The following is a 12,540-nucleotide window of genomic DNA, read 5'->3' as shown; positions in this document are numbered from 1 at the left end:
TAGGTGTGGGAAAGGCGGGAGCGGGCTGGCTCCGCTGGCTAGTGCCCGTCACAAGACAAACCCAAAGCTAAGAGCGGCTTTGGCCACGTCTGGCCCCCAACCCCTCTTGCTCCGCACCTTGCACTGGCATTTAAGGACTCTGCTGGGCCTCCTCCTCCTTGTCCCCTTTGCATCGAGGGGGATGAGCCAGGCTACTCTTGATGGCATTAGCTGGCGGCTGGGGACCCCCCGCCTGCCGACCCCCTGCCGATACTGGCCTGCCAGCTGCCGGCGCCGGCGAGGGAAGGGATCTGCCAGCTGGCGCCCGGAGGGGCGGAGGGAGGGGGCTTCTGGTAAGGCTGTGCTGGGGGCACCTGTCAGCCCAAAGCCAGGCCGTCTCCGTGCCCTACAATCGGGCCTGTGTGTGCGTGATGGGGCCCCGCAGCTGGGACAGCCATGACAGCTCTGCGTGCTTGTGCCTGCGTCCTGTCCCCACCTGAGCCCCTGTTTCCACAGGGCTTTGGGGTTGCATGGAGGAGCAAGGAGCCTGTGCTGGCAAGCCCCAAGGTACCCCCACCCCACGGGGGGCAGCTCAGCTCACAGGTAGCCAAGAGCCAAGTGCAAGTAGCCCACCTCCACCCAGCCCTGGGGAGCCTCCGGAGGAAAGGACAGCCTGGGGAGGTGGCTGGGGGGTTGCTCCCTCCTGCTGTCGCACCTCAGCTCCCCTCCGTGCTCTGAGCCCGGCTGGCTTGCCCCAGAACTGGGTGCTGCCCCACTGTGGGGGGACTGGTCCCAGAGAGCTGGGCTGGCACGAAGGGCGCCCGCGTGAGGGATACTGAGAGGCTGTCGGCGGGTATGATGTGTGTAAGGGCACTCCCCGTCCCAACGCTGAGCACCCCGGGGGCCGTCCGGGCTGCGATGCCCGACTGGGGTGTCGGCAAGGGGCAGGATGCGCCGACAGCGCGACCTGCTCTGAGCCACCCAGTGAAGATCCCCGCCGCCGGCCCTCCGCCGTCGTTTTCGTGGAAGGCTTTTGCCTCCAGCTGTAACCTGCAAGGCCTGAAAGGAAGCAGGGGAAAACACCAGCCTCCCACAGCCCCTGCCCGGGGTCGCAAACCTCCCGTGGTCCCTTTCCAGGGTCCAGAGCTCCAGGCTGCCCTCCATTCCCACCCGTCCCACGGTTAACTCCATTCTGTCCCAGCAGACACTCTTTCCCCTCCCCAAACTCTGCAAGACACCTTTTTTTTAAGAGCAGACCCCAGCTCTGCCACCAGCAGAGGACACCTTGGCAAGGGGCCAGCCAGGGCAGCAAACAGTGACCAACGTTAATCCACCCCAGCGCAAAGTCCAAACCCAGCCTTGCCGGTGGCCTTCAGCTGCCGCCGGCCCACTGGCAAGGCAGGGCCGTGGCGAGTTTAAACTGCTCCAGCTGCTTGCATGGTGCTCTGGGGAGGCCTTTGGGACACCGTGGCCAGACCCAGGGCTCCCCTAGCTGAGCGGGAGCACGGCTGCACCCACATCCCTGGGGCACAGGCTGGGGCGAAGCTGCCCTGACCCCCCATCCCAGCCCGGCACTAACACAATCCTCCTCCCACGGACACCAGGGAGCAAGCGCCGGCTTTGCCTCCACTTGAGAAATCCCTGGGGTAACCGAACAGCCCTGCGAACAGCAGCTGCTTGCCCTCACTTCAAAGAGCAGTGCTCCCTTGCACCTCTCTCACATGGTGCTGCCCCTGCGTGTCGGCGTTAAGACCCCCCCCCCCTCGCAAAGGAAGAGGCAAGTTTCATAAAATCCCAGGGGATATGGACCCCGCATCCCCATGGCAAGACCTGTACCAGGTGATGCTCCTCCACCCATGGCCCCGGCTGGGCAAGCAGGGTGCCTCGGGCTTGGCTCCGCATCTCATCCCCCCCAGCCCAGGCCACGGCGAGCGGAGGGAGGACATGACCCCCAAGTCACTGCCCGGGCCACACGTCTAACAGATCTCAGTTTATTCTTGGAGTGCGCAGTGAGCGGGGTGAGGAAGCGGAGCTGCCGGGCGGGCAGCAGTGGTTATGGCTGCAGGCGCATCCTCCAGCGACGACGGGAGTCTGGGGGAAGCTAACTGCCTGCCTGCCTCTACAGGGCAAAGGACGGGCTGTCGCCCACTGTCAAGCTGGAGCCACTCCGTTACCCCAGAAGAAGGTGAGGGGAGTGCATGAGCACAGAGAAGTGCAAATATGTCGGCACTGGAGCCCACCCACACTGGGCAAAGGAGCCCAAGGAAAGAGCAGAGTGTAACAGTGTGGGAAGGGGAGGGAAATGGGGCAAAAACCCCAACTGTGTGCAAGAGAACCCCCCCCAAACCACCACCCCCTCCTCTCTGGGCGAAGGCATCGCCTCTTGGCAGCTGGTCCCCTCCCCAGCCCTGCTGCGGGCCATAAGCAGGGGCAGCGGATGCCCCAGGAGGTCCCAGGGATGGGAGGCCAAGCCACTGTGATGGTGATGACACTGCTGTGCCCACAATGAGGAGCTTCTGCTGCACTACAGGGTGGCACGTGTTCACGTGGCGGGGGAGCCCCCAAACATTCAGTGCTTAAGTTGCGGGGCTTGACCCAGTGGTGGGACAAAGGCAGGGGCACGGAGTTGAAGGCCACGCAGAAAGAGCCAGTGGGCTCCATGCTTTGGTCGTGCTTAGTGGTGATGAGTGCAGTGCAAGGGCTTCGAGAAGAGTATGGCCCTTCCTCCTCCCAGAAAGCCACTCTGGCTCCCTGGGAACCCGCTGCCTCTGCTTGAGCAAGGCAGTACCTGCTGGTGCTCCCAGGCGTGTGCAGAGGCGGGCAATGCGTGCCAGCGGGGATGGGACAGCACTAGAGCAAGCGATACAAGTCCCATCTCTCTACCCCCTGCAGCTCCTGCCTCTCCCTGCTCTGCAGCTGGCCCCCAGCCTGCTCCTTCACTCCCGACAAGCTCGGTGCAGGGATGCACAGGTACCCCACGCTGCTTGCTCTCCTCCTGTTCTGGGGTGGGGAGAGGCGGGGGGGAGTGGAAAGAAGCCCAGCCCAGAAGGGGAGAAGGGCATCCCCTGCCTGCCTTGACCCCCGGTCCACCGGAGAGGGTGGCATGAGGCTTGCTGGGAGGCAGGGCTGGTGGATCAGCATGGGAAGGAGCAAGGCGGGGAAGAGTATCCTGTGTCCACAGATCCAAGGGGAGGCACTTGGAGGGGGCCTGGCCCGCCGGGGTGTCCCAGCCACAGCGGATCTGTCGTGGCTCCTAGCCGCACATTGTCAGCAGCAGCCACTGGGAAGGAGAGGGAGAAGACATGAGCAGGGGCTGGTGCATTTTTGACATGCCCTCATATGTCAACTTTGACAGCCCTCCAAAGAAGCACGGAGCCTGCAGCAATCCCGTTTTCTCATCTTGATCTTTTATGGGTTCTTTTCCTACCCAAGGGGCTGGAGGGCTTTCTACCACCCACCCCAGGTGCCCCATTCACCCTAATGCCTTGTCCCCTTGTCTCCCACCCCACCTCCCACTGGGCTGAGCTCTCACCTCAGAAAGGTTCATGACAGCGGTGCCAGTGCCTTCGGGGTCCATGCTGTGGAAGAACCCTGCCGGGGCAAAAGAGCAAGGTGAGCAACGCGTCCCGCTGACTCTGCCCTCCCTGCCTCAGAGCCACCACTCACTGAACATGGCCTCCAGCTTCACAAGGCAGCAGACAAAGTTGTCGAAGTCCACACCCATGTCAGCGTCTGCGTAGCGGGCCACCACCACCTGATGCAGCTTGTTGTTCAGCTTGAAACCTGCCAGGCAGAGAGCAGTCAGCACCCCAGGAAGGCAGGAGAGGAGGATGTAACTATGATACTCATGCCCCCAGCTGAAGGAGCCACCCCCCCACCCAGGGAAGGGCCCTGTGTCCAGCCTCAGCAAGAAGAGGGGTGCTCTCCCTGGAGCCATATGACTAGTTAGCTCAATGATCCACTGCAGGTCAGAGGAAGACAGAGGCTGGGACCACCTTGCGTGCATCCTTAACTCTGAGGCTTTAGCGCTCGGCACAGCTGGGATGGAGAGAGCCCAGTGCAGACATGGGCCACATCTCACTACCACGACAAGGTGGCTCCAAGCACGCAATATAGGCTGTTTTCACTCTTCTCCAGCTACTTGGGACAGGGGTCCGACAGTAGAAGCCCCCTCTCCAGCCCCTAGCCCAGCCCCATCCTTCTCCAGACCTACCAGCTGACTCTAGCGCCATGCGCATCTCATAGGAGCTCATGGTGCCTGACTTATCCAGGTCGTGCTGGCGGAAGATCGTCTGCAAAAACACCACAGGGGACACGAAGGGCAGGCTGTCCCCTCACCCTGCTGCTCCAGGAGGTGTACTACCCCTGTGCAGTGTGCCATGCCCCTCACTCCTCACCAGCCAGCTCCGGATCTTGTTCCACAGGATCTGGAACTCCACCAGCCCAAGGCGGGCACTGCCATCTTTCTGGGGAGCAGAGGGTCAAGGAAAAAAGCCACCAGCAAAGGGGGTGGCGTAAAGGCAAAGCCATCAGATCCCAGCCACCTGAGGTGAGAAAAGCCTGGCCACACTTGGCCTGCCCAGTTTTCCTCCCAACTTCCCCTCTCTGTCCTGCAGCATCAGCAAGATGAGAGCCTGCAACCCAGCAGGGAAAAGTGCAATGTTTAAACTAGCTGCCATGCCACTCCCCAGGAGCAGCTGTGCACTTGGAGGTGCTCCTCTACCCTCGCCTGACCCCTCAGCTGCATGTCCTTGTGCAAGCAGGAACACAGGTCATGGCTCCTGACACTTTACACCTCTCACCCTCAACTGCTGGACAGGATGGTTTGGGAGGAAGGCAGCCCAACAGCCCTTGTTCCCTTCCAGGAGTGCCTTGAAAGCTGGGTGGCATCATGGCATGTCAGGCTGGGGAGCCTGTGGGGAAGGGAAGCACAGGGTGCTTCCTCCTGGAGGGGAAGACTGAAGGTGCAAGTGGGTCTGGGCTGGGCTTCTGGTGGTGGAGCCAGGGCCTAAACCAAGCAGGGGAACCGCTGGCCCTTTCCAAAAAACCTCCTGCTAAAGCCCAGTGGCGTAGGGCAGGTGTCCCTGAAGCCACAAGGACTCCTTCCTGCCTGCCTGCCTGCCTGTCTTCCTTCCTCTGGTTGAACAGCCTCAGCATGGCCAGAGAGCCAAACCCCAGCTCCCGTGAATTCTTGCTACCGGCAGGCTGAGCACTAGGGAAGCTGACCCCTGCCTGCAGCACCAAGAGGATACATCCATCAGATTGACCATGTTGCGGCAGGAGTCCAGGCTGAACCCATCCGTCTTCAGATCTTTGTCTGAGGAGGAAGGAGGAGCTTGAGCACATGCATCAAAACCCAACCTGCTGAGCAGGCATGGGCCACGGGGAGCAAGGGGTGGGAAGGGCAGTGCTTACGCCTAGCGATGACTCTGTTCAGAATAGTCCGGAGCTCGAAGACACTGATTTCCATGTCCTGCAGCAGGAGCAGAGTTAGCAGCACCCCTTGCCTGCCCTCCACCCCACCTGTGGCCATTCTACAACTCCTGCCTAAACATCTCTGCCTTAGTCACAAAACTTCAGGGTGCCATTGCATTTCCTGCATGCTCAGAAGAGCTTGGGCCACAGCTGGATGCCCCTTCCCCAAATCTGCTCCCGTCACACCACCCCTGCAGGCAGCTGGGCTGAACCATGGCAGAGATGGACTTGTCTGCAGGATTGGACTGAGCAAGCATTGGGTGGGCAGGAGCTCTCATGGCCAGGGGTCCTGTCCCATACTCTCCCCAAGCCAGGGCCCCCCAGAGCTCGGCGCAGCTGTACCCACCTCCCCTGCCAGCTGCTGGAACATGTTCTTGAAGCCGTCCTCTATGTCATCCTCAGTTATTGCCTCCTGGGGTGACGCAAGGCAGAAAGAAGTTAGTGGTCAAACCCGGGCTCTGCCCTGCCTCCCAGGCTCAGAAAACCCAAACTGGAAGGGAAGCTCTTCTTTGTTCTTTGTTACTTCCCACATCCCCATCACCTCGACCCTGCCAGCCCCTCTCCAGCCACAGCAACGTCCCAAACCCAGACAGCCACCTCCTGCCTCCAGCTTCCCCTCCCAAGCCCCAGAGCCTCAGCACCAACCGAACCAAAGCAGCAGCTCCTACCTCATCTGCCAGATCAGCTGAGATCTCCTCGTCCAGCTCCCTGGGGGCAGAAAGGAGGAAAGCAGAGTGATGAGCAGGATCCCCAGCCATCTGGGGGAAATGTCCCACCGCTCACAGGCACAGGGCATCCCCTGGCCAGACAGGGACTCACGCCGTGTCCGACTGCTTCTCCGTGAAGACTCGCAGGATGAAGTCGGCCTCCTTGTGCGGCTCGAAGGTGGAGGGCACAACGATGTACTCGCCGGGGGGCAGCCGGATCTGGTTGCTCACCTCCCGCAGGTTGATGAAGGTCTCAGACCGTGCCCGTGACTGGTTTCGCAGGAAGAAGTCCTTCTTCAAGTGTACGCTCTGGCTGCCCTGCGCCTAGGGGAATGAACGTGCTTGGGGCCCACAGCTCTGCAATGGCGGGAGGGACCCACAGGGAGTGGCAGGACCAAAGCTGGCCCCGTTGGGCAGGACACCCCTACCCTGCCCATCCCAGCAGGAGCCATCCCTCCGGCATGAAGGTGCCCAGCACCCATTAGCACCCTAGCCGCTGCCAGCGTGGTGGGAGCTCCCATGCCGCTGGGTGCACATGCATGCATGCATGCATGTGCATTAACCCATTCCTGTCCACTCTTGCGCTCCCCTCCAAGAGGGGTTAGGCTCTGGTGGCTCAGGACGTACCTCCTCAGGAACCTGCAGGGAAGACAGAAAAGGGAAAAAAAAAAAAAAAAATCAGAATCCCAGTACCTGCCCCCATCCCTTGCAGCGTGCAGAGCACGGGACAGGGGACATTAACCCACACACTGGCCAAAGAAGGTGGGAAATCTTTCCTTGAGACTGGGGTGCCAGGTCCAGGCAGGACTGGCGGGGCTGAGCTGGTCCCAAGGAAGCAGCATCGGGGCAGGCAGGAGTTACCTCGTAGACAGCGAAGCCGATGGTGTGCATGTCACCCCCGACCCGCCTCTCTCGCCGACGGTGTTTCTGCATCAGAGCCACCAGGAAGCTGCAGGCCACCTCATCGTCCCCGGGGTCATCATCCTCTTCCAGCAGCTTGATTTTAAACTGGGGGTTGATCCAGAACGTGGCTGGGAGGAAGAGGATACACAGATGAGACACGCTGCTCAATCACGCTGCCAAGAGTGGAGATGTGGCGGGGAGAGGTACCTGGGTGATTCCTGCAGCCCCCTGCAGTGCTCCCCCGGCGCCACGTGCCCTCAAACACTTGCGTGTGCCACCTGCTGAGCTCGTCCTTGGTGAGGGCATCGGGGGTCAGGTTGCAGATCTCCAGCCTGGAGAACTCCCTCATGAAGTCCCGGAAAGACATCCTGCAGGAGGCAGACAGAGGCTGAGGCCAGGGCACCGCAGGTCGGGGGGGAGGAGAGCACAAGCAGCTCCAGACCCAGCCAACGTTTTGGGATAATGAAGTGACAGCGAGATTATTCACCCTGAGCAGTTATAGCTCATTTAAAGCCACTGCTGGGTTTGGGGAAGAAGGGATGTTTACCCTTTCTAGATGTTTATTTTGCATTTAGTTGGGCTGAATTTCCTTGAAGGGAGGAAAATTATTAACTAGGTCAGATGAGAAAACGCTTCCAGGCTTTCCGGTGCTGGAAACCCAGCTCATAAAGGCAGGTCACGCATTTCAGGTGAAGCAGGACCATGGGATCTCTCCCCAGCTCCTCTGCTCTTTCCCAGGCTGGCTGCTGAAGAAGAGCAGCACTTTGCTCTGGCACTCACCAGAACTCTCCATCCTCCATCTTCAGCTGCAGCTCTTCCCTGTCGCCAGGGTCAATGTTGTTCCACTCAGAGGAGCTGGAGAAGCAGAAGAGAGACAATTAGACAAGGACTACTCAAGGTGAATCAAGAGCACTTCAGAGCTGGCCCTCAAACTGCCCCCCTCACCGAAGGGCATTGCATGCTGCGAGCTTCCCTCGGCAGTGCCGCGTACTCTGTTGCTGCGTGTGCAGGCCCTGCTGGCCTGCCAGCAGTGGGACCGAGGTCCCATCTGTCCAACTCACCCATCGCTCCAGGCTCCGGTCCACTCCACCTGACCCCAGGGGTTCCTGATGCGGATGAGCTGTTCCTGCTGACCCCGGTAGTTCACCTGCCGGCCATCAGACACAGGAGGTTGAGCCCATGCCACTGGCCAGGCTATTTTACTGCTATTAAAGTCTCATGTAGCCAACTCACATCTCTGAAGGCTGTGACAGAATAGGCGTGGCCCTTCACCAGCTTCTTGAAGGTCACCGCTTCCATATCAAAGGCACTTGTGATCTGAGGAGAATGCGCAAAGCTCGAGTGAATATGATTAAATTCATGTAGTCCTACCCCTATCCCTTCCCTCCACCATGTGGAGAATTCCCCTTGCTTTGCACTGCTCTGGCCAAGAGAAGCAGCAGGTACCAGCACCCTCTGCTCAAAGGCTGCTGGCTGAGGACAATATAAAGACAGTTTCCCAGCCAGAAGACCCTGAAGATCCATCAGGGAACCACCCAAACTTCAGAAAGCAAGCAAAGGATTTCATGAGAGGGAACGGATGGAAAACCTCACTCCAGATAATTCTCAGATGCTGACGTAAGACATGGCCAGAGCTATAGGCAGACCCTTGTTCAGCAGCCAACGCTGGAGATGGACATTCCTGCTCTATCCAAAGGAGCCCATTCCCAGCAGCTGGGCTGCGGCCCCACTCGCTGTGCCCCAGGGCTGCCACGCTGGCTCTGGAAAGGGCGCTCTGCTAAGAGGGGAAAGAAGTAACGCCCAGCAAGGGGACTGCTGACACGATCTCGGGCTGCGAGGCCTCACTTTGGCTATCGCTGGGGCAGAGCGGGTGCACCACTTACGTCGATGGAGCAGCCCAGCAGGGACCCCCTCTCCAGCGCCTTGCGGATGATGTGGCCCATGTTGCGCGGCGGCCGCTTAAGGTCGTACATCTCTGCCACGCCGCCGGTGAAGTCCTCGAAGCCCTCGGTGGTGCTGCCCCCCGAGAGCGACTCGTAGCAGCCATTCAGCCTGAGCGCCGGCCGGCAAGAGGGGAGCGTGAGGTGACAAGGACACAGCACAGTGCTGCTCCCCACTCCCCAGGCACCCAGCACAAGCAGGGCCAGGGATAGAAGAGACCCCCTCCTCTCCCCCCTGCACAGTGAGGTGCCCTGTCCCCCACCTGCCCATGTGCCCGCCGCGGGGGTACCCACTTGGCATAGGCCTTCTCCAGCAGAGCACTCCAGAACTCGGTGCACTCTGCCGAGTGCACGAACAGAAGCTCCCCGTCCTTGGTGGGCAGCTGGTCGTCCACCACCACGTCCACCCACTCACCAAACTGCCAGATCTGGGGGGTCCAGGAGAGAGTGGGGTGAGCTCAAGGCATCGCACGACTTGCTCATCCCTACCCCAGACGGATGCCCTCAGCCCACTGCCCTCCCTCCTGTGGAGGTGCAGGAGCTCCCAGCCCACCTGGAAGTGGAAGATGCCGGCATAATCTTCCTGGAAGCTCTGCCCGTGGGGCACCACGCGGTGCAGGAGCTCCTCATTGAGCGTGAGGGAGCCGATGGCAGCCAGCAGCCAGCAGTCACCTGGGGAAGGAGAGAAAGGTGGTGTGAACACCCATCACCTCCCTAGCTGGATGCGTAGGAGCCTGCAGCGTGCTCTCCTTGTCAACATTTGGGGTTCCCAGCTCAAAAAGCACGTGGAGCAACCAGAGAGGGTCCAGCAGACAGAGCTCAAGCAGCCAGGCTCATTCAGCCTGCCTTGGAGAGAAGTATTAGCTCAAGGCAACAGGGAATGATCCTCCCTGACCTGCAGCCTGTGTCCAGACCACCACATACAGTCAGCACCAAACAGACCCCTCCTGCAGCCTTTTATCTAGACCCTCTTGGGACTCATTCGTATGACCGCCCTCCACACCTCACACAGTGAATTCTGCAGTGGAATTACACTTTGTATTTAAAAAAAACCATTTTATCAGCGAGAGGTTTAACGCTGCTGCCCTGGCTTCTCAAATTGTGAGCAACACCACCGCACTTTTCCTTCCAAGTGCTGTTAACCACAACTGCTGCTCCAGGCCAGCACTGCACTTCAAATTCTTTGCCTTGGTTCCCCTTTTTCTTTTGCCTTTGAAGCCTGTCACACCTTAGCCTTGAGCCTGGATAACTTGTACCAGGCTGTGGTTTGACAAAATGGCATTTCAGACTTTTTAATGACCAGTTGAACACCACCGCAGTGCTCTGGGCTGTTAGGTGCTCCAGTTACCACCTCAAGTTTGTTTTAATTACTGGATGCATTAAATGTGGTCAACCCCAAAAACAACATGCTATGTGTTCTAAGGTACACGATACTCCCAATAGAGTGCCCAACTTGATCCAAATCAGGATGACACTCTTGGTGGTACCCAGATGGGGTTCCGATGACCACGAAACCCCAGTTGCCAGCCCTGTCAGCCTACCCAGCCCATTAACACTGCTCTCCTTGTCTCAGTGCCTTTGTCTCAGGAGACATCCCTGAAGAAATGACAAATCACCACTTGTACTCTGTAGCTCTTCTCTCAGTTCCCTTCTGCCACACCGTGCTGCTTCGCAAGCACTTTGTCATGACCAGCACATCCTCACCTCAGTTTGTTACTGTCATCCAGCTGCCATCCCTCACCATTTATCAAAGCAGGGAGCTCTTTGGAGCAGCTCCTGGTGTTGCCGTTGGCATTTGTCAGGCATGGGTCCACCCGACATCTCCCGTGATCTTAGAATCGTCAAGCTGTGCACACATCAACCCAGTTTTGTGGAACCTTAACCTAGAACCACCAGGAGGCACAGGGTGTCCCCTGCCTTCCAGTTTTCACCACACTAAATGGGAGGGTAAGCCTTTGGTGCAGAGATGGTTGTGCAAAGGCTGGCATGAAAATGCACCGGACAGGCCTGGGACAAGGTGCTGTGAAACTGGTCCACCCTCAACCTTATACAAACACCTCTTCTCCAGCCACACCAGCCCTCCCCAGCCACTGCTCTCCAGACCAAGGTCTGGGGACAGAGCTCCAGCACTCACCCAGAGCCCCCTGGCAGATGTCTGTCCGGGTTGCACCACCAACGATGAACTGAGGGTCATCCACTAATTCCTGCAGGCGGAGGAGAGAATCAGATGCTGGTGTTGGATCTCAGCAGGGCCTGGGCTTCTGGGAGGCTGGCACCCACTGCAGCTCTGACTTGGGAGGAAGGGTATATGGTCCTTGAGAGATGTACCCCACCTTCCATCGGCCAGGGAAATCTGCTTGACTGCAACCCCAAGGCCATCACGGTAAGGCGAGGCAAGATCTTCTGCTGTAGCCATGGGAGGGCACAGCTAGATAGACTAATGGCATTCCCCTTGCACTCATGGCACTGGGGGATATACACCCTCAAAAGCCCTAGTCACTGAGGGTGACACACCCATGCTACAACACCTAGAAGGAATGACATAGCCCACCCATTTTAAAGCCCACGGTCTGCTGCCCAACGGAAGCAGGACCTGCTCGACATGATTCTTTTCTGAGCAGACTCTCGTGGGGCACTGCTCTAGACCCTTGGGAAAGGAGGCTATGAAGCACTTGAGGGACTTTGAGCACCAAGAGGAGCAGTCCAGGGCCAGGCTGCAGCTTGGCAAACCACCTCAGTGCAGACCTTGCAGGGCAGGGATGCCAGCCCAGCCGGAGGAGAAGCAAGCCCAGGGCTTACCGATGGACGCTTCCACTCCACCCCCCGCGTCTTGCTTGAGTGTGGCCCCAGCTCCTTGAATCCAAGGGCAGAGGGGCCAGCTGGGAACTGGGGGTCCCTAAAGAGGGTGCCGCTCTCAATGCACTCCTGTTTGAGGGCCTCATAGTCCTGGTTGAGGTACTTGATGGCGTTGTTGTGTTGGCCAACCCCCTCGGCTCTCAGGCGGTCCCTCTGCAGACGGGCAGCCATCCCACCAAAGGGCATCATGGCTGGGCACCGGCAGCACTACTGTCAGCTCCTCTCCCTGCAACGAAACCAGCATGGCCGGGCTAAGGCAGCACCCGGTGCCCGTGTACCCCCTGGGGACGTCAGCCATTTCACACGGTGCCAGTCTCAGAGGCTGGATCCCCAATTCCCCACCACCCCCACTCCATCAGCATTGCCCCGGGGCAAGGAGGACCTCCCCAAACCCCATCCCCGGCAGCAGCCCCGTTCTAAGCCATGGCCTCCAGCCCGGCCGTCGCAGCCCTGCTGTCTTTAGGGGACACCGAAGGAGCAAGAGCGGCTTTGAGTGCCGCTGGGAGGAGGCAGCCCGCCGGCGGCCAGGCTGCGGCTCTCCCGTCCTGTCGTGTCCCTGCCGCGTGGAAAGGCTGAGCCTGGAGGAATTTCAGGCACTTTCCGCCCCAGCAGCCTCTCCTCCCGGCGCAGCTTTCTGGGACCTTCCCTCATCGCAGCTCCTCCTCACCCGTCGCAGCCGG

The 12,540-nt window shown here is 59.5% G+C and overlaps 1 protein-coding gene across 1 annotated transcript; it reads right to left on the bottom strand.

Annotated features, from left to right (window-relative positions):
- Nucleotides 1-3,232: 3,232 nt before the first annotated feature.
- Nucleotides 3,233-12,061, bottom strand: CAPN11 (calpain 11; the record flags this gene model as incomplete). Its single annotated transcript, XM_081997287.1, has 21 exons — nt 11,804-12,061; nt 11,139-11,208; nt 9,558-9,676; nt 9,299-9,432; nt 8,948-9,116; nt 8,298-8,381; nt 8,126-8,211; nt 7,845-7,919; nt 7,272-7,432; nt 7,023-7,192; nt 6,789-6,800; nt 6,274-6,485; nt 6,123-6,162; nt 5,801-5,866; nt 5,395-5,452; nt 5,232-5,296; nt 4,377-4,445; nt 4,193-4,271; nt 3,646-3,762; nt 3,512-3,570; nt 3,233-3,259 (listed from the first exon to the last, which is right to left on the bottom strand). The coding sequence occupies exons 1-21, from the start codon at nt 12,047-12,049 to the stop codon at nt 3,233-3,235; spliced, it is 2,118 nt and encodes a 705-aa protein (XP_081853413.1). The 5' UTR covers nt 12,050-12,061.
- Between the last annotated feature and the right edge of the window lie 479 nt (nt 12,062-12,540).

Source organism: Phaethon aethereus (assembly GCF_964289735.1).
Source record: "Phaethon aethereus genome assembly, chromosome: 3".
In the NCBI taxonomy this organism is placed as follows: Eukaryota; Metazoa; Chordata; class Aves; order Phaethontiformes; family Phaethontidae; genus Phaethon; species Phaethon aethereus.
The sequence above is the reverse complement of the archived record's forward strand: the minus strand, read 5'-3'. Positions and strand labels throughout refer to the sequence as shown.